The sequence below is a fragment of the Mirounga leonina genome, unplaced genomic scaffold (genome assembly GCF_011800145.1).
Source record: "Mirounga leonina isolate KUSES-001 unplaced genomic scaffold, KU_Mleo_1.0 Mir_200, whole genome shotgun sequence".
Classification (NCBI taxonomy): Eukaryota; Metazoa; Chordata; class Mammalia; order Carnivora; family Phocidae; genus Mirounga; species Mirounga leonina.
In genome coordinates, this window is record NW_023270503.1 from 28,438,360 (window position 1) to 28,458,707 (window position 20,348).

At 46.6% G+C, this 20,348-nt stretch overlaps 2 protein-coding genes across 3 annotated transcripts in view; one reads left to right on the forward strand and one right to left on the reverse strand.

The window, feature by feature from the left end:
- Positions 1-467: 467 nt before the first annotated feature.
- On the forward strand, positions 468-4,026 carry CFAP97D1 (CFAP97 domain containing 1). Of its 2 annotated transcripts, none has more exons than XM_035027228.1 (5): positions 468-591; positions 1,122-1,192; positions 1,460-1,578; positions 3,395-3,451; positions 3,936-4,026. In XM_035027228.1, exons 1-5 carry the CDS (start codon positions 468-470, stop codon positions 4,024-4,026), a joined length of 462 nt encoding a protein of 153 aa, XP_034883119.1. The 2 variants fall into 2 exon arrangements, with proteins under 2 accessions (XP_034883119.1, XP_034883118.1); XM_035027227.1 differs by lacking the exon at positions 3,936-4,026 and adding an exon at positions 2,550-2,673.
- Positions 4,027-11,763: 7,737 nt separating this feature from the next.
- Positions 11,764-20,348, reverse strand: part of MPP2 (membrane palmitoylated protein 2) — an 82,206-nt gene continuing 73,621 nt past the window's right edge. Inside the window, exons 23-28 of the mRNA XM_035027230.1 lie at positions 19,277-19,441; positions 19,093-19,173; positions 16,629-16,722; positions 16,331-16,439; positions 14,392-14,514; positions 11,764-12,058 (exon numbers count right to left, since the gene is read on the reverse strand). Coding sequence (XP_034883121.1) covers positions 11,882-12,058; positions 14,392-14,514; positions 16,331-16,439; positions 16,629-16,722; positions 19,093-19,173; positions 19,277-19,441 — 749 coding nt within the window. The 3' untranslated portion in view covers positions 11,764-11,881. The remainder of the gene's footprint in view (positions 12,059-14,391; positions 14,515-16,330; positions 16,440-16,628; positions 16,723-19,092; positions 19,174-19,276; positions 19,442-20,348) is intronic.

The window sequence follows — 20,348 nt, forward strand, 5'->3', positions numbered from 1 at the left end:
AAAATGAAGAAACTGGATGAGATTCTCATTAGGGTCATCTTTCACCTCCCCCCAAAAGCTCGTGGTCTCACACCTCCAGAAGATCTACTGTGGTGGAGACCCCTCAGCTTATAGCTGAAGGTGTGTAACCAAGGCTGGATTTCTCCATCCCCACCCCCCACCTCCCACCCGGTGCCTTCCCACCCCTCCCAGCACACCACATCTTTTCCCCCTGATGGTGGTGGCATCTACATGCCAGGCAGGTGGGAGAGATTCTGAGTCTTGCCCCTCATTTTGATTTGGACCTGTGTTAGCTTTCAAACAGAAGCCCAGGGACAGCCAAGTATGCTCTGCCACTCCTCTTCCTTCCCCAAGACCTGTCCCTGATGTCATAACGGGGTAACTATGGCAACCTGTCATGGGGACCTCTAAGTACCTCACAGAGGAGCCTGGGTGCCTCATTTCTGAAGTGAGACTAGGAAGAGAAGATGAACAATTCCCTTGATTATCTAGCCTACCCTGTAATTGTTTCTAATCACAGACAGAGCACAACCTTCAGAAAGAAACTGGACTTTGGCCACTATATATTTCACAAGAATAGAATACAAATAGGTATGTGGGCAGCTGGGGCGGGACACTGCGATTAGGAGTTCTGGAAGGGTCCACACCTTAGAGATAGTGACAGTAAACCAGACCAGTACATGGCCTTGTGATGATATGGCCTTCTCTGCTGGGTTGGGTCAAGAGGACGTTGGCATCAGTGACAAAATTTATCAATGGATGGAAATGCTCACTTAAACTCTTTAAAGCCAGAGTAAGCTAGAGAGAGGGTAGGACTCCAGTGCCCAACAGGCTAGTTGTACTGGGAAAGGATGGGAGAGAATCTTTCATTGGATGCAAAGGACATTTACCTCTGTTTTAGTTGTTCTGGTCCTCACATTCTGTTATTTGTGCTGAAAACTCTTCAAAGATGTCAGTTTGGGAAATTAAACTAACCTAAAATTGCTGAACCAGAGTAAGGTCAGAACTCAAAATCGTCATGTTTATTAGTCAGGGCAGTTAGTTGTCTGGAACGTGAGCAGGTTTCCCGAGGTAGCTAAGAGGACCCCTGTGTAGTAACGTGGCTTTCTTTTATCCTCTAGTGAAGCCTACTGTTGATACCAAACCACCAGTGACCCCCACACATCACATTTTAAAACTGAGCAAACTACAGGTATTTGTTCTTGCCATCTGCGGATGTACTTTATTGATTTTTATCGATGTCCTGAAGAGGCCCAGTTTCCCAGACATATAAATACCCTCCTCACCAAGAGATTTGTTAAGATTCCCTGTCCTTTGCACACCACCCATCCCTACGCTCTCCTCCCAGGCTCCACTGCGGCCCTCAATTTGCCCCTTTCCCACCGTCCCAGAGGAGGGTGATGCGGAGCCTTTGGGTGTTGGACGATGTGACCATGGTGGGGATGCGGTTTCTTACCAGGGTGAACAAAAGCGAATCGACAAAATCGAATATGAAAACAAGCAACTGTGTCAGAAAATCGCAAATGCCCATCGTGGCCCTGCCAAGGTGGATTGCTGGAATGAATATTTTTCCAAGAGGTAGTGTTCTCTCTCCTCTCTTCATGTTTGGGAAGTCAAAATTGACTTTGCCCTTGTTGGATTTTAGTGCGAGGTTCTCCTGAGCAGGGGGTGTACTCGAGAGAAGGTATCTTGATGGTAGCCAGAGACCAGGTTAAGGAGAATGAAAACTATCCAAAACGGGGACCTTTCTCTAGTGGTAAAGAGCTAACTTTTATTGCACCTAAGAGAATTTTTGGAGTTCTATTCAGAGTTTGTCACAAGAAAACACTGCACGCTTTTGTAAAATGGTGACCATAGCTGGGACTTTGACATGGCATTCTTAAAAATCGGTTCCTCAAATATTTCTTGAGGAACTACTATGTGCTAAGTGCTATGAATACAAAGATGAAATGAGATATATATGTTTCCTAGCCTCGAAAAACTCAAGACCTGTTAGGGGAGACTTTTCTGTAAATAATAATGCAGTGTAGACAGGGCTACAAAAGAAGTGTATGCAAGGGAAAGAATTTGGTCGGTGTGTGTGTGTGTGTTTGTGTGTGTAGGAGGGCGTGTCAAGGTGCCTTTTCTATATCCTGTGTATCTGAAACCGTTGAAAGGTGAGATGAGGTGAAGCAAAACTTGTCACCAGCCTTTTGTGATGTGTCCATAGGCAAGACCTTCCCCCGTCATATAAACCAGACATTCTCAGTCCTGGTTTCACATAATTATTGCTGGGGTGCTTTTACAAAATGCCAATGCCCAAGGTGCACCCAGACCAATAAAGTAGAATCTTCTAGTGGACATCAGGGTTGAGAACCACTGATAGAAACCTGCCAATGTTGTGCACGGACCCCAAAGCGTAGTCTAGTTCAACAGGTGTGGGGGGGTGTCTCAGGGCTCAGCAGGAAAGTCTGTTCCCTGCACTTAGGCAGCCTGGGTTTATGACATCACGACTTCATCCAAGAAGGGAATTTTATTCTCCAGCCATCTCAGGATTTTGTGTTTTTCAGCTTAAACAGAGAAACAAGGAACCGGGAACTAGTGAGAATCACCATGGAAAACCAGGGCATTCTGAAGAGGCTTGGTGATCGCAAACCCCACTATGACCGCAGGTTGTCCGAGATGGACTGGCAGGCACGTGGCTACTCTGAGCCCCTCCCTTGCACCCATACAGTTCGTCTGTGTTCAGAGTAGAGTCAGTCTCAGAAGAGACCCCCTAAGAGGCTGAGGGAGAGCTCATGCAAAATGCAGCAACTGGTAAAAGAGAAAGCACCCAGAGCAAACAAAGCTAACGACAGGAGCGAACCATCCAGGAGCTAATCCATTTGCTCCTTGGATAGCAAAACCACCATGCATCAGTTTCAGAAACTATCTGGTAGCATCTTCCCTCAAGCTTTAATTCATTTAAAAAAAAAATACTGAATGTACAAGCAAAAAGGAGGAAGGGGGGTGCCTGGGTGGCTCAGTTGGTTAAGTGACTGCCTTCGGCTCAGGTCATGATCCTGGAGTCCCGGGATCGAGTCCCACATCGGGCTCCCTGCTCGGCAGGGGGTCTGCTTCTCCCTCTGCCCTCTTCCCTCTCGTGCTCTCTGTCTCTCATTCTCTCTCTCTCAAATAAATAAATAAAATCTTTAAAAAAAAAAAAAAGGAGGAAGGGTACATGATTTCCTTCATTTAGGAACAACTCTTCAAGAAGGAAAAAAAGAAAAAAAGCCTTCTGCGATCTTTTTAACCGCCCCCCACCCCCCGGCTTTGGTCTGTAAGCCTTTCCTAAGCCAGCCTTAGGAGCTAGACCTTCAGCTTTAGTACCAGCCCCGTGGCATTGACATAAATCTTTCTGATTTTTCCCTTCAAGAATTCAAGGCGCTATATCAAAAATACAACAAGATATCTTCTCTCCCAAGATGAATAGGTATGTCTTAACACGGCTGCTTCTTACTGGGAAATACAGTGATCATGGTTGATAGCAAAGCCCTAAGAACTACACAGATGGAGCACAAGGGACCCAGTTAAAGGGATGGATTTTTGCCCTTCTGTACTATAAGGGAACTTAGAGCTCTCTGTTTCCTCTCTCCAAACGAGGAGGAAATGGCTGGCTTTTGTCATCAGCTTTGAGTCTTTACGTGAGTCTAAGGGGAAGTGATTTGTTGCAGTAAGATGTAAACAGGAGGTCTCATGGGGCTTTCTTGTTGTGCCAAAGTTACTTTACTCTGTCACTATTCAAGTACGGTTGTGTTGGCATTTTGTATTATTTCACATTATTAGGAATGACTAAGTTGTGTGTGTGTGTGTTGCCCCTGGGGAGAAGGATAAATGGACACTCAGGCTTTCCAAAGAATAGTTCTGTATAATTGATGTTTCTCCATTTCTCTCCCTCTCCTCTCCCTGAATACAAGGTTACTCACCATGGAAAAGATACAAGAGAAAGCCCTAGGATTTCTTAGCTGCTTAGAATTTCAAGACACTCCTAAGTGGCTGAATGCTTAATCTTAGGATGCTACAATAAAGCTTGGAACATAAAATGAGTAAGTTACATTGGAAGTACCCAAAGGCTTTAAGTCCCATCCCAAAATGGGGACAGAATGGGGCATGCAGAAGGGAGAATGCAATAAGCATTTTTATTTGGGACTATGAAAAGAAGTTTCTCTGAGAGAGTAAGAGAGAGGAACGCCTTTTTAAAACATAACACCATTGCCACCGTCCTAGAGGGGAGGAAGGTGGGGTTAAGATGACTCAGCCCCAAGTACAGCTCTGTCAAAATGGAAAACAGAAGCACGTGGTAGGATTAAGGTTCAGACAACACAGAGAACAAACGCCATTAGTCTCTCTGTGAATACACAGCATTGGAAAAGAATGCTTCATTGAAGTTTCCGCGTACTCTGTTCATTTATAGGGAACAGCATCAGTGATATTGTCAAACATATCTCAAAACATATGGCAAGACAACGCTGCATGACTGCCATGACTGGTCGTGCTGGGTTTGAGCCTTTTTAAGCTTTTTATATTGAAAGAGAGTAGAGCTTAAGTGTTCTCATCACAAATAAATAAACTTTTTATTTTAAAATACTTAGATTCACAGGAAGTTGCAAATAAATGTATGCAGGCGGGGGGGGTCCTCCACCCGTCACCGAGCTTCCCCCAAAGTTAGCATCTTGTGTAACTGTAATACAATATCAAACCAGGAGGCTGACGTGGGTACAATCCAAAGAGCGGATACAAATTTCACCAGTTATACGTGCACTTGTGTGTGTGTGTGTGTGTGTGTGTGTAGCTCTATGTAATGTTATCAGATGTGTAGCTTTGGGTAACTACAGTCACATTCAAGATACATAGTTGACTGTACCATCATCAAAAGACTCCATGGTACCACCCCTTTTAGTGACAGCCCCCCTCTTACTCCCATTCCTAACTGCCCCCAACCCCCAGCAGTCACTAATCTGTTTTCCATCTCTGTAATTATGTTATTTCATGAGTCTTACATAAATGGGATCATGCAGTATGTATCCATTCTTTTGAGACTGGCTTTTTTTAATTCCATACCATTTCCTTGCAGTTCATCCAAGTTGTGTACATCAAAAGGTCATTCCTTTTCACTGCTGAGTAGTATTCCAAGGTATAAATGTACCAGTTTGTTTAACCATTTAACTGTTGAAGGACATTTGGGTAGTTTCTAGCTTTTTTGGCTGTTATGAATAAAGCGGCTAGGAATATATGTTACAAGTTTCTGCATGAAAATAAGTTTAATTTCTCTGGGGTAAACACTTGAGAGTACAATTGCTGGGTTGTATGGTAAGCCCATTTTAAAAGGAACCACAAATCTGTTTACAGAGTGACTGTACCATTTACATTTCTGCAGTGGATGAGTGATCCAGTTTCTCCACATCCTCACCAGCATTTGATATTTTTCATTTTAGCCATTCCAATATGTGCATAGTGACATCTCATATGGTCTTAATTTGCATTTCTCTAGTGATTAATGAAGTTGAACATCTTTCATAGGCTTACTTGTCATCTGGATGCCCTCTTCTATGAAATGTCTGTGAATATCTTTTGCTCATTTCCTAACTGGACTGTTCATTTTTTTAATATTGAATTTTGAGAGTTCTTTATATATTCTAGACCAAATCCTTTGTTGGATATGTGATCTGCAAAATATTTTCTCCCAGTCTGTAATTTGTCTTTTCTTCCTCTTAACAGAGTCTTTCATAGAGCAAAGTATTTTAATTTTGATGTCATCCAGTTTATCAATGATGAAACTGTTCTGTGTTTTGATATCGATATATCAATATCCTGGTGACACTGTGCCATAATTTTACCATGCGCTACCCCTGGGGAAACGGGGTAAAGGGCACACAGGATCTCTATGTTATTTCTTAAACCCATGTAAATCTGCAATTATCTCAAAATAAAAAGTTTAAAGAATAAATCAAATGTCCAATTATAAATTCATTATTAACTGGTTCCAGTTTATCTCAGTTTGAGGAATCACCTCAATCTAGATTCTTCCTCTAGACATACAGGTTAGAAACCTCAGGGTCATCCTTCACTACCTCTCTTTCTCCTTCTCCCTGAGTAAATAATTTTTTTTTTAATTTTTAAAAAGATTTTATTTATTTGAGAGAGAGCACGAGCAAGGAGAGGGGCAGAGGGAGAAGCAGACTCCCTGCTGAGCAGGGAGCCCGATGCGAGACTCGATCCCAGGACCCCCGAGATCATGACCTGAGCCCAAGTCAGACACTTAACCAGCTGAACCATTTAACCAGCTGAGCTTAACCAGCGCCCCCACCCCTTGGCTACATATTTTCAACCCAGCACTCTTACTGCTCAGTGTCTGCATGTGCTACCGTTAGTTTCCCTTCATCTGAGAATGTCTTCATTTCCCTTTTGTTCCTTAAGGGTAATTTCAATACATATAGAATTCAAGATTGACGGTTCTTTGCTTTCAGCACTCTATAAATGTTGCGTGACTTCTGTCTGCCTCCATAGTTTCCTTTATAGGCAATACTAAAATAGAACTTGAATTGGTGTTCCTCCCTGGTTGTTTCTCCCTGTTTTTCAGATTTTTTCTTAGTCTTTGGTTTTCAGAAGATTAATTATGATGTGTCTCATGGATCTCTTTGGTCTTAACCTACTTGGAGTTTATCGGCTTCTTGAATCTGTAGGTTTCTATCTTTCACCAAATCTGGGGAGTTTTCAGCCATTATTCTTTGTTTTTTTAATTTATTTTATTTATTTTTATTCTTATGTTAATCCCCATACATTACATCATTAGTTTTCGATGAAGTGTTCCATGATTCATTGTTTGTGCATAACACCCAGTGCTCCATGCAGAATGTGCCCTCCTCAATACCCACCACCAGGCTAACCCATCGTCCCACCCCCCTCCCCTCTAGAACCCTGTTTGTTTTTCAGAGTCCATCTTCTCTCATGGTTCATCTACCCCTCCGATTTCCCCCGCTTCATTCTTCCCCTCCCGCTACCTTCTTCTTCTTTTTTTTTTCTTAACATATATTGCATTATTTGTTTCAGAGGTACAGACAGCCATTATTCTTTGAATACTTTTCAGTTCCACATTTCTCCTCTCCTTCTAGGATTCCCATGATACAAACGTTGATCTTTTGTTATTGTATCATGGGTCCCTGATCCTTTTCTTTCTTTTTTTTCTTCCAGTCTGTTGTTCAGATTGAGTAAATTCTATTGATTTGTCCTTAAGTACCCTGATTTGATCTTCTGTCATTTTCACTCTACTACTGAGTTCATCCAAGTTTTAACTTTTACAATAATTCTTAACTTCTATAATTTCCATTTGGTTCTTTCTCATAACTTCCATTTCTTTGCTAAGATTTTCCAATTCAAGAGAATTTGCAATTGCTGTTGAAGCATTTTTATTACAACTGCTTTAAAATCCTTGTGAGATAAATTCTACCATCTGAATCATATCAGTATTGGTACAGTTGATTGTCTTTTCTTTACATTGTTGTTTTCCTGGTTTGGGTTATGATGAGTGATTTTCTATTGTATCCTGGACATTTGGGTTATCGTGTTAGGGATCTTTTAATTTTATTTACATCTTCTATTTTAGCAGGTGGGAGTCCTGTTTAGGTGTAGTGTATTGTTCTTTGTTCTTTTATGGGTTTTAGTTCCAATGGAAGTTCATTTTTTTTAGTTTTATGGTTTTATTAACATGAATATAACATGCATATAAGCTGTCTGACTATTCATTTTCTTCACTGTGCAGCCTGGCATTGGGATTGGCAACTCTGATGGCCAACTGGGCTGTTCTTTCCACAATGGCTTTGCAGTTCTTGGAGAAGACATTGTGAGCAGTCTCCGCATAGTGAGATTTGCTGCACATCAGCAGCACTTCAATTTCCTTGACCTTGTGAACTAGGAACTTCCAGAAGCCACTGGGCAGCATGTGCTTTCTTTCCTTGTTGCTCCTGTAACCAGTGATGGGCATCAAGATCTAGTCCTTGAATCTTCCGTGCACCCTACTGTCAATGCCTCGGGGTTTTCACCAGTTGCTCTTAATTTTGACATGCTGGTCTGGTGGCTGCTAATGAACTTTTTGGTCCTCTTATTAACCACCACGGGCTTTACCAGAGGTCTGAGGGCAGCCATGATGCTGAGTAAGAGATGGTTGCCAGGAGGAGGAGATGGCAATGCAGTTTTCTGAGCCCTTGTGATACTGTTCTGGTCTGTGTTGTTCTTTGGGTGCTGCTAGGGTTCCCGCTCCATCCCTGCTGGTGTCTTCTGTGGTGTCAGAAGATGCCTCCCTGGATTGCATGGTGTTGCTGGGCCACCTTCTGCAGAGGGGCAGGCAGACGGGGCTGCCACTGTGTGGAGGGCCCGGAGGCACAGGGCTTTGCAGCTGCTGAGAACAAATTGGGTCACTTGCTGGTGCCCTGGTGTGAAACTAGAGTGGGGGTTCCCCATAGGTCTCTACTGCACTCCCTGTCCTTTGGCAGAGAAAGCAAACTTTCCTTTCTTTTTTTTCCTTTTTTCTTTTTTTCCCCCCTTCTTCATCTATGCATGTTGGTGGTTCTGGGTTGCAGGGTATATGGGAGATGAAAACCCGGGAAACTCACCACATTGTTGTTCCTCAAGTCCTGAGGTCCTTAGCCAGCCCACCATTGTCTTTCTTTTTTTAAAAATATTTAATTATTTGAGGGCGCCTGGGTGGCTCAGTTGGTTAAGCGACTGCCTTCGGCTCAGGTCATGATCCTGGAGTCCCGGGATGGAGTCCCACATCGGGCTCCCTGCTCAGCGAGGAGTCTGCTGTTCCCTCTGACCCTCCCCCCTCTCATGCTCTCTCTCTCTATCTCATTCTCTCTCTCAAATAAATAAATAAATAATCTTTTTAAAAAATTTAATTATTTGAGATAGCGCACAAGTGGGAGCAGGGGGAGGAGCAGAGGGAGAGGGAGAAGCAGGCTCCCTGCTGAGTGCAGAGCCCGACTCGGGGCTCAATCCCAGGACCACAAGACCATGACCTGAGCCAAAGGCAGACACTTAACCCGCTGAGCCACCCAGGCCCACCCCCCCACCCCCACCCCATCGTCTTTCTAGCTTTCAGAGTCCTTTTATCATTGTTTTTAAACTTCCAAGGTTTTTAGTTGTACTTAGAGGAGAAGGAAACTGTGATTCTACACCATCTTGTTCTGAAACCACAAGCCTGCCTTTTAAAGGAAGCAAAAATTTGAGACTATATTCAGAGGGCAGGACAAAAAAGAGAGTAAGAAATTGCCCCACATCAGCTCCCCCAGATAAATGCTGCTTATTGATTCCGACCTGGATTACTCAAGATTGGGCTTTGTGCTTGTGCTGGTGTGTTGTCATTAAATAAATCACTGAGGGCTCTCACTTCCGTTTGCATAATTCCTGTGACTGGTGGCAACAGTGATGTGACCCTGGGTAAGTGGATGTACAATTGCGAAAGGCTACACGTCTTTACGTACGTATTGAAACATACAAGTGTAAATGCACAATTAGCTGATGTTTATCATCGCTGAGCACTGCCTGAAGGATGGATGGTTGTAACTTTCTTAAATCCCCCCTCTTGCAGAGAGTGGGACAGATGGCAGAGGAGCTTACAAATTGCTGGATCAAGGATGGCAAACAATTAATTCACCTGCTCATTCTGCTCAATTGATACTGGGCACTTTGTCCTGAGATATCCAAAAGCCATGCCTAGATTCAGTAGGAGTGTCATGTTCAATGAGTCCTGCATGGTCGGTGGCAGCTGATATGCCCCACCCATGGAACATCCCCGATCTAGAAAAGTCCTCCAGAGCTCACATGCTTTTTGCAGACACAGAGCCTACCTGAGTTTGAAGGCCCATGGGGGAAAAAAAGCTGTATTTGAGGGGTATGTAATAAAGAGATTTCTCAGTGTAGAGGCCCAGAGTGATGGACTTTTGCCAAGATTTTGCCCAGGGGCTCAGAACATGTATAGTTTTAGCTGGAATGGGACTTGGCGTGGCATTTACATATGTGCCACTGATATCTATGTGTAAACAAGTGCATGGTCTGTTTTTTTTTTTTTTTTTTAACAAGACTTTTCTGCTTTTTACAAACAGTATAAACTCTTTACAAATGACCTCTGTCTCTGGGGCCCTACCCACTCCACTCTTGTAGACAAACAGCAGGTAACAGCTTATCTCAGGGTCAGGGAAGTTACTTGGACGGAAAGTGAGGCGGACATCCCATTTTCAGGACCTGCTTCATAATATACATGAAGATAATTATTACCATTTTTTCTGACAATTGCATAAAAACATCAGAAAGCCAAAAATGCCTGTTGAGTAAAATGATAAAGGGGAAAAAAAAGCCATCTGGCGTTTAACCCCTCTGTTCGTACACTGGAGGAAAAACCACCCAGATGGGACTTTGCTAAGAGTTGGTTAGTGTCTCTCAAGAGTCATTTTGACTTACTTGTTTTCGGCCTCAGACCTGACTTTAGATCCTGGCTGTCCCATATAATACTCACTACGTTGTACGTGTCCTTCACACACTTCCACGGGGCAGTTGTCTTCCCCACCCTGCTGCTATGTGGGAGAACTCAAGACTCATTTCCCTTGTTTAGAATTTGTGCTTGGTCAGTGCAAAGAAGTCCTTAACCTTTTGCTAGAAAGACCTGAAGAATGTGATCCTGGCAGATGGACGTATCAGGTTAGTGAGCTAGAAAGTTGCAAAGGTGGCTTTGTGTGAGAAGGCAAAATGAAAATTTTCTAAACGGGCAGCAAATCTTCCCCCTGGTACTTTGCCCTGAACCTGGCCCCCTTTTCTTCTCACGAGGGAAAGAGCTTGGCATGTGTAAGTGCCTCTCTGCAGTCTCAGAAGTTACAGCCACATTGCATTTTATTGTAATTTCCGAGCTATGGTGAGAGGAGCGAGAGGGACAAGTGATGGAAGGGAACAAAGCAAAGCCAGGGCTCAAGGTTAGGAGTCTGAGGGGATTTAGAAAGGGGACAAGCAGCCTTACGTTCCTCCAGAGTCCCTGAAAACACTACTGTATCATATAATAGCGCAGAAATTCACGATGATGGTGAAGTGTGCCTTAGTCTGCAAAAAAAAGTCTGCGTGTGCTCACTATTTAAGAAGGCAGAGAACCGGGCGCCTGGGTGGCTCAGTCAGTTAAGCAACTGCCTTCGGCTCAGGTCATGATCCTGGAGTCCCGGGATCGAGTCCCGCATCGGGCTCCCTGCTCGGCGGGGAGTCTGCTTCTCCCTCTGACCCTCCTCCCTCTCGTGCTCTCTGTCTCTCATTCTCTCTCTCTCAAATAAATAAATAAAATCTTTAAAAAAAAAAAAAAAAAAAAGAAGGCAGAGAACCAAGTTTTCTGCCAAGCAAACACAATCGCAAAGGTTAAAACTAACATTTTAGTGCTTGAGGACAGGGGAGCTTCAGTTGCATGGAAAATCTCAGTGGGTAAGGACAGCTCCATTTCCAACAAAGCTGAATAAATGAAGCATCGCTCTGTTTATAATCTCTGCAAATCGGTACTGTGTAAATTTCCCACCCCCACCCCCAAAAGACAGTGGCTATCTAACTTCGGTGCAAAGAATCAGGGTCGACTTGCCTGTGATACTTGAGTGAATGAAATATGCTATTTTGTGATACGCCCCCTTTCAATTCACGTTCTCTGCTCCAAAGGGGTGCAGTGAAAAACAACAGACAAAAACCCAATAACGGATGAGACTTCACACATATATTCTTGACAATGGAGTTTATGGAAAATTCTGCTCCTCTCCACAGTTGAGATTCCTTGACGGTAGCATGGGGGAGGCTGGACGAGGTGGTCTTCCAGGTCCCCTCCAACCCGGATGTTCTAGGGTTATAGTTACCTGACCCAACTAATAGGCACCCAGTGAATGTCCTTGCTCAGCTTCTCCAAGAGCACTCTGAGCTGGCTGTGGGCACTCTGGAGGTCCTCCTTCACCAGCACGCTGTCCACCAGATGCCCGTAGTGCTGGTCTATGAAGGCGGCAGAGGCGGCCATCTCCTGCTGCTCCTCGTCCTGCAGGGAAAGGGGCAGCTGGGGAGCCACTGGGTTGTTCTCCCTCAAAACAGGAAACTTCCAGCCTTTTTCTCGGGCAGTGTTCTAATGTCTAATTTTGAGTGGGTGACTTGGGCCCATGAATAATAACCCATGGGGTACACAAGAACAGAATGTGGTGATAACACCCAATCACACGTCCGAAAATGTTGCCCGGAAGTAGACACAATCCTTGTTCGTCTTCTCAAAATATCTACTGTTAGATATTAGGACCTGTTAACCTCAGCCATGACACAGGCTTTGGGCGGATGCCAATTCTATTATCTGTATGTACATATAATATGTCAATATCACACTTCCGGGTAGAAGGTATTTCCAAGGAAGGGGTACCATTGTGTTGTGTGTCGATTTGGTTAAGTAATTACAGCAAAGAACTGCAAATACTATTAACTATAAGCAAAGCAAGCATTTCTGGAAACAATGAGGGGGAAAAGAAGGAGAATAAGTAACCCTAAGGCTCTCTGAATTCAGACTCCTAAATTCATCACGTAGAACTTAATTCTTCTTGCCATTTCCTCATGCCAGAGCCCAACACGAGCACCATAGCTAGAGTAGAGTTCTTTCCGAAAGCGCTGGGACAATCCTGACCAAACACCCCATTTCCCTGGGGTCCCCGACTTCCTTCATCAGACTACTTTCCCGCCCCCTAACCCTGAGGGACAGGTAGCCCGCGTCCCTCCTTTGCCCAGCCTGCGTAGGGTTTGTTTCTTCATTCAAAAACACCTTGAAAAAGCAGAACCTCGAGCCGGTAGTTGACTGATGGTTAGCTTGATTTGGGGGAAAAAGGCACGTGGCAGGTCACCTCTAAGTAACGTCACAAAATGAAAATCGTCTCTGGCATTCACCCACTCCCTTTCTATCTCTAGCCAGGCCTCTGCCGCCTTCTCTCTTGTGCTTACAGAGACTCAGTGCTTTTAGAGCGTGGGGTGAGCTGCCCTCCCCCAAAGAGACCCACATTCCAAAATATTCCCTCCTCCTCCTCCTCCTCCTCCTCCTCTTCTCTCTGTTGCCCATCAGCCCCAGATCCCAACTTTAGTGAGAGCACCTGCAGCATCTGAAGATAGGTTCTAAAGGACTCAGAAAGAGTTGGGCATGCTGCCACAAAGACGGTAGAGACTGAAGAGAAGGCTGAGGTCATTTCTTCTCCTTACTTTCTCCCAGGAGGAGAAAAAGTAGATGACATCAGGAGAACCTTCCTAAATCCACACTCTCTCTCGCAGGGCTCCTCTCATACTCAAAAGCACTCTGCAGTGTCTGATGCCGCCCCTGGATCTTCAATCCCACCTCCCCTGTCTCCTGCTTCTGGAGTTTCCCCTCCTCCAGGCACCCTCATTGTTCAGCTTGGAAGCATATAGCTATTTAAGGAACTACAGAAGGAACATTTTCACCACTAAGTACCTCAATCTTTCTAATATTTGCATCTTGAAGGAACTCAAGTAAATCTCTCATGGAGTAAAAAGTATGGCATTTGTTTTGTAGCCCAAAATCCCCTGAACCAGGGGCGCCTGGGTGGTTCAGTGGGTTAAGCGTCCAACTCTTGATCTCAGCTCAGGTCTTGATCTCAGGTTGTTGAGTTCAAGCCCCCTGTTGGAGCCTACTTAAAAAAAGGGGGGGTAGGGAGATCTCCAGAACCCTTTTCCTGGCCTATAAAGGTGGAATTCAACCCCCTGGGCTTCAGGGAGAGAGTCACGGTCCTGAACAACCCATAGGAAAGACTCCCGCCATGCTGTCCATTGCCCCATGTTTGATCCACTTGCTGGATCCGAAGTTGGTGTTTCAATTAAAAACGACTTGGGTTTTGGGCGCCTGGGTGGCTCAGTTGGTTAAACGACTGCCTTCGGCTCAGGTCATGATCCTGGAGTCCTGGGATCGAGTCCCGCATCGGGGTCCCTGCTCGGCAGGGAGTCTGCTTCTCCCTCTGACCCTCCCCCCTCTCATGTGCTCTCTCTCTCTCAAATAAATAAATAAAATCTTTAAAAAAAAAAAAAAAAAAAGACTTGGGTTTGGCCTGGGAATTGAACAGGTTAGTGAGATCAAGTCTTTGACAGATGTCCCTTATTTTCTGGGAGGATCCTTCTGTGAAGGAGTGAAGGGTGGGGAGCCCAGGCAGAGCCATCCCTGCCTGAAGCGGGAGGAGCTTTCAGCTGCCCCACCTTGGGCTTTCCGGTCACCTGACCATCTGAGTCTGGCCAATAGGCAAATGGAAAGACAGCTCTGTGCAGAAAGTACATGCACCCTTATGCAGTTGTAACAGGCCCTTTTAGGCCTTCAGAAATGATCAATTTTAAACTTACAAGTGGGGCTGCTGTGTCCTCACAGGCTGGGGACATGGGCGGCATCTTCCTCTTTTCCTGAATCGCAGGCTTTACAAATATAACGTAGGGCTTGAACTCTGAGGTCCTCAGTTGTTGCAGTGCCTGAGAAAGTTCAAAAACAGGACACATTTTATTATGAAACACTTTTTGAATGCTCCATAACAGTGTGCTTTATCACATAACCTCAGTGGCAAAGGTCCTGATCACATGGTCCTATGACAATGGACTTCAACTGGGCAGACCAGCTGCTCATTTTCCCATCCTCCACTTTGACACTGGACTTGGCTGGGCCCCAAAGGCCCACTTGCTGAGAATGAACGTTCCAAAGCCCTGGTTCCAAGTGTTGCCATCTCTCTCAGCTCTGACCCCACAAGCTCTAATTAACCTTCTCATGCCCTTCTCCACCTGCCCGGTCCTGATAGAAGATTCAGTGTGCATCTCTTAGTCAAACGTCGTCAATTTGGACCACACTAATTCAAAATATGTGTTATCACACAGGCCTCCTTATGATATTCAGAGAAGAAAAGATTTGCTAAGCAAATGAAGAAGCTAAGAAATCATTTGAAACAAATTGTAAAGACATTAGAAGGTTTTCAATATGCAAATCATCCTCTTCATTAGCACCTATGACCGATAACGTAAGGGCCTCATTGGGAACACTGTATTAAACTGTTACATATACAATCTGCACCCCCCCCAAAATCAATAAAATCACTTTTCAAATAAAATTTTGCAATTTAGACTTTTAATTTTGATGACCAACCCCCAGCAAGTCCAAATGAGAGAGGGTTTTCCTTCATAGACATAATGTGCTTTTTGGAATCTGTCTCAAGCCAACTTCTGTTAAATAAAGTCTACACCTGGGGCGCCTGAGTGGCTCAGTCGTTAAGCGTCTGCCTTCGGCTCAGGTCATGATCCCGGAGTCCTGGGATCGAGCCCCGCATCGGGGTCCCTGCTCCACAGGAAGCTTGCTTCTCCCTCTCCCACTCCCCCTGCTTGTGTTCCCTCTCTGGCTGTCTTTCTCTCTGTCAAATAAATAAAATCTTTAAAAAAATAAAAAATAAAAAAAATAAAGTCTACACCTTATAGCATAAAATCAGAGCTCCATTTCTATAGAGGAAAAAAAAACCCGGATTGAGTTCAAAGCTTAGAAGATTTGTCAAAGACGAGGTTAAGAAGATGCCTGAGCCCCTGCCAAACACACAGCAGGCAGGGTGTGGATTTGACGCCCTTCACAGGGTCACTGTCTCCTTCCCTTTTCTCTTTCCAACTGCTCTCCGGGTGGCCTCTCTCGGTGATGCCCTGAGCCACTGACTTGACTGACTTGACCTGTCGTGGGGGCGCAGGGGCGGTGTCCTGATACGGGGAGCTGGGCCCCAGCATCCACCTGCGCAGTGGCATCTAATTCTCGGTCCTGTTACTGCTGACCAGCAGCGCCCGCCCACTGCCTGATGCCCACCATGCAGAGGCTACGATCCCAGGTCTGCAGGCCACCACAGGGCCTGGGAGCACCCTACAGTGAATGCCATTTTGTGTATACATGTGCACATTTCGGGCTACAGAGCTTTCCTTAGATTCTCAAAGGCAGACTTAAGGAAATTTTAACATCCAGTCCTCTGGACTAAAAAAGCCTTAGACTGGGGTCAAATGTTTTATAAAATATACAATCCCCTCATTTATTATTATTTTTTTGTTATCATTTTTTTTTTATTTTGAGAGAGAGAGCAAAGGGAGAGAATCTCAAGCAGACTCCCTGCTGAGCACAGAGCCAGATGCGGGGCTCAATCCCAGGCCCCTGAGATCATTATCTGAGCTGAAATCAAGAGTCAGACACTCAACCGACTGAGCCCCCCAGGCGCCCCTCCCCTCATTTATATATTCTGCCAACAGAAAACGCCCAACTGGCTCAGAAACTCACGTCCGGCTCCACGTCCACCAAACACACTTTGTTTTTGGCCATCACCGCCTGGATGGCGTCCAGGCTGGTTCCGTAGAGATTTTCCTTATATTCACCATGCTCTAGGAACCTAAAACACCACCAACAGGGAACGGGCCCTTAGTTCCTGAGTTTGCCTAAATTAGCAGGGCAAGATAGATGGACTTTCCACCGTAACTCCTCTCCCGCATCCCCCATCCTTCCCGAAAGCCCTCCCACAAGGTCAGGGGGAACACCAGACGGGTGCACCGAGGGCCAGCTGGGCCGCCACGCCACATACTTGTTGTGATGTAAGTCGGCCTCAAATGCTTGCTTAGAGACGAAGTGATATTCCACCCCCTCCTTCTCATGGCTCTTTCGGGGCCTGGTGGTATCTTTGAAAGAAAGGAAAAGGGAAACTGGGCAAAAAGATGTCCCCTCACAGTGCACGAGAACAACAGCGAGCCTGGGCCCTCCTTCCCCTCCGGAGCTCATCGCTGCTCAGTGGATGAACCCACCATTCCCATTCCTCAGTGTCCCTGCGGGGCAGGCACCCTCCTCGATGTGGGAAAGGAGGCCTCCCCCTTTGCAGGGGAGGAAAACTGAGGTGCAGGGAGGTCAAGCCCCAAGCCAGGGTGTGAGCTCCGTCCCATGCCAAGCGTTTGCCCTCAGGGGCCCCACTAGACAGCCTGGCTGAGGTGGTGTGGCGTAAAGAATCACTGAAGGGATCCCTAGTCCTAACCATTGATTTCCTCCTTGTTTTCTTTTCTGCGAGCCAGGGGGCCCCAGATACAGACGGCCCTGCTCTAGGCTTTTAATTTCTTATTCGGTTATTTCTCATTTTGAGAAAAGAGACATGAAGACAGACAGTCCGTGACGGACTAGATGGTTTCAGCAAAGCTGGCTCTCACATAAATAACTGCAAAACATACAGCGTTTCTCCACTGATTTCTGTGATAGAACTGAGGTGCGCACTTCGGGGGAAAATCAGGTCCTTCACAGAACGAGAGCACGCGTGGAGGAACACACTGCTCTTTTCCAGAGCATTCCAAAAGAAAAGGGCCTTGAAGGGGGTCTTGAAGGACAGTATTATCATGCCCTTGGGGACCACACAAGGATGCTCTGTGCTCTCTATGTGTCATCCCTGTCCCACCTTGGGCAGGGCTGCTAAGGTCACTTTTCTGACCGTGTCATTTGCTTGTTTAAAAACTTCTTATTCGCCACCGACAACATCCTAAAGACCTTTGACGAGTATCTCCTCCCAACATCATTCACACTAGCCTCCCCAGTCCCTAATGCTGCTACCCTGGGTCACACCACCATCCTTTTCCACAAACTGTTCCCTCTGTATAGAGAACTATTCTTTTCTTCTCTCCCTGGAAAACTCCTATTTATGCTTCAAAACCCAGGATAAAAGTCACCGCCTCTCTGAAGTAGGAAGCCTCGGGAAGTCTGCCTTGACTCTTCCAGTTCCTAAGAGCAAAGGGGGGGAAGTCACCTATCTGTGGGGTGCCTGAAGCAGGTAGGCCTGGCCATCCATGCACCCCTGTCTTGGGGGATAGATCTGGGGGTTTCTGAAGGACCCATGTGTGAGCAGCCTCCACATGTCCTGTTTCAGTCCACCCTGGAAGGCAGTGGCCCTCGGAAGCCTACCTACCAGGTCCATCAGAGGTATGCCACTAGAATGGCTTCCTGAACCCTGCCGCCTCCCTCCAATCCCTGCCACTTCAGGTAGGGCTCTGAAAGACAATTCTGACAACCCACACACTGGGTTATGGGCCCCGAGGTCCAGGGGAGAGGCGTCTGGCAAAAGAAAGGATTGGTAGCTGCCCTTAGAACATTCTGGAAAAGTCTTATTACTGCCACCACAGCCTTCCCTCTCGGTGACCCCGAGTGCCCACACTGCATCCCTCTGAGGTCAGAAGAACGGAGGGTCCCAGAAAGGGAAGGGACAGCCAAGGACAGGAGCAGTAGGCGGCAGGGGAGAGGCCCTTTGTGTGGCCTCATTAAGGCCTGGGTTTGAATCTTGGCCCCACTACTTACCAACTGTGTGACACTGGGCAAGTTACTTAACCTTTCTGAGCCCCAGTGTCTTCCTCTGTGTACAGGATGGTGATCATCCTTCTCCTCAAGGGTACTGGGAGGGCTGCCCGAGCTACTGCACATAAAACTCCTAGACCCTTCATTCCCCTCTTCCGCATCACATCCAGAACCAGGGCCTCCTGCCTCCTTGGTCTCAGCATCCACAGCTGCTCCTAGCCTCAGGAACTGGCAGGGGTGTGAGCACCTTGGAGGGCGCCCAGCCACTCCGATGGGCTGGAAGCCAGCTACAAGGGAGTGCCCGAGCAGTATCATAACTCACCAGGCTCCCGACTTCTCTGCCCTGCTCTCTTACCCAAGCAGAGGGCGGGGGCCATCGGGGTCAGAGTCACTGTGAAGAGGAAGCTGGAATGCCCCCTTGGTGCTGATAGCCCCTTGGTGTCATCCTGAGGTTGCTACTTTGCCTGCAATGTCCTTTAGACTCATCTCCCACCCCAGGAAGGAACGGGGCAAGTGGTCCTCCAGCTTCTGCCTCAGAGGGTCCTAGTGGACCACTAAGTGGGTTTCTTATCATGCCTAGGTCCCATGATCTGCCCATAGCAGGCAGCGCCCATCGGTCCCTCAGACCCAAAGTAAGGATTAGATGGATATGGGGAGTCAAGTCCCTATGAACTATTATCCATGCTCACACACGCACACACAAAGCCCCGTGTGCGCCTTCTTACATGGAACAGCAACGCCAAAGTGCTGTGGGTTCTCTGCCACCACCTTCTGCTTCAGCTCATGCAGTCGGGCTCCCAGGGATCCTGGGAAACAAAAGGCAGGCTGACCAGGGTCCCTGATGAGCTCCCTCCCCCCCAGTCCAGGAGGAAGCCAGCCCACTCCCTGGAAATGCAGGACCTCACCTACCAATCAGAACCACTAGGCGGGGCCGTTCACCAGGCTGATGCTGGTACCTGGTTACCTCCTCATAGGTCAGCAGCTCTGGAGCCTCGGCTCCTACAGACCCCTTTCCTTCTTGGGGACTTCCCGGTCTTTCTCTTCGGCCCAGCCGGAAGCTTCTCCGAAGACCAGCTTTGTGGGAAGGGCAGGGAGAACTGTGGCATTTGTCCCAGAATCTCCCAGGAAAGACTTTCTCTACCTGGCCAGACCTAGAAGGGGGGCTGAGTCCCACTGAACCTCTCCCAACTACCTCCTGCTACAGGAAGGGGCTGATCAGGATGCACAGTACAATGAAGAAAAGGTGACCATCTGGCCTCCAAAAATAGGGTTCAAGGTCACTGTTTTATTTAAAGATGTTTATTTTTAGAGAGCACAGGGGGAGGAGCAGAGGGAGAGAGAGTCTTAAGCAGACTCCACGCTGAACGCGGAGCCTGGCACAGGGCTCGATCCCACGACCCTGAGATCATGACCTGAGCCGAAACCAAGAGTTGGACGCTCAACTGACTGAGCCACCCAGGCGCCCCAGTCAGTTTTATCTAGCACATGGCTGATCTTGGGAGAATCATCACCTCTCTGAGCCTCGATTTCCTTATCTATGAAGCGGGAATACAAATCTACAAGTGCAATGTGTGGTCCTGGGTTGGATCCTGGATCAGGGAAAATGCTCTACAGGACATTACTGGGGCAACTGGCCAAATTTTAAAATGAACAGTGGGGGCGCCTGGGTGGCTCAGTTGGTTAAGCGACTGCCTTCGGCTCAGGTCATGATCCTGGAGTCCCGGGATCGAGTCCCACATCGGGCTCCCTGCTCGGCAGGGAGTCTGCTTCTCCCTCTGACCCTCCCCCCTCTCATGTGCTCTCTCTCATTCTCCCTCTCTCAAATAAATAAATAAAGTCTTAAAAAAAGAAAAAAAATAAAATAAAATGAACAGTGTAGGAGTGCCTGGGTGGCTCAGATGGTTAAGCGTCTGCCTTCGGCTCAGGTCACGATCCCAGGGTCCTGGGATCAAGTCCCGCATCGGGCTCCCTGCTAGGCGGA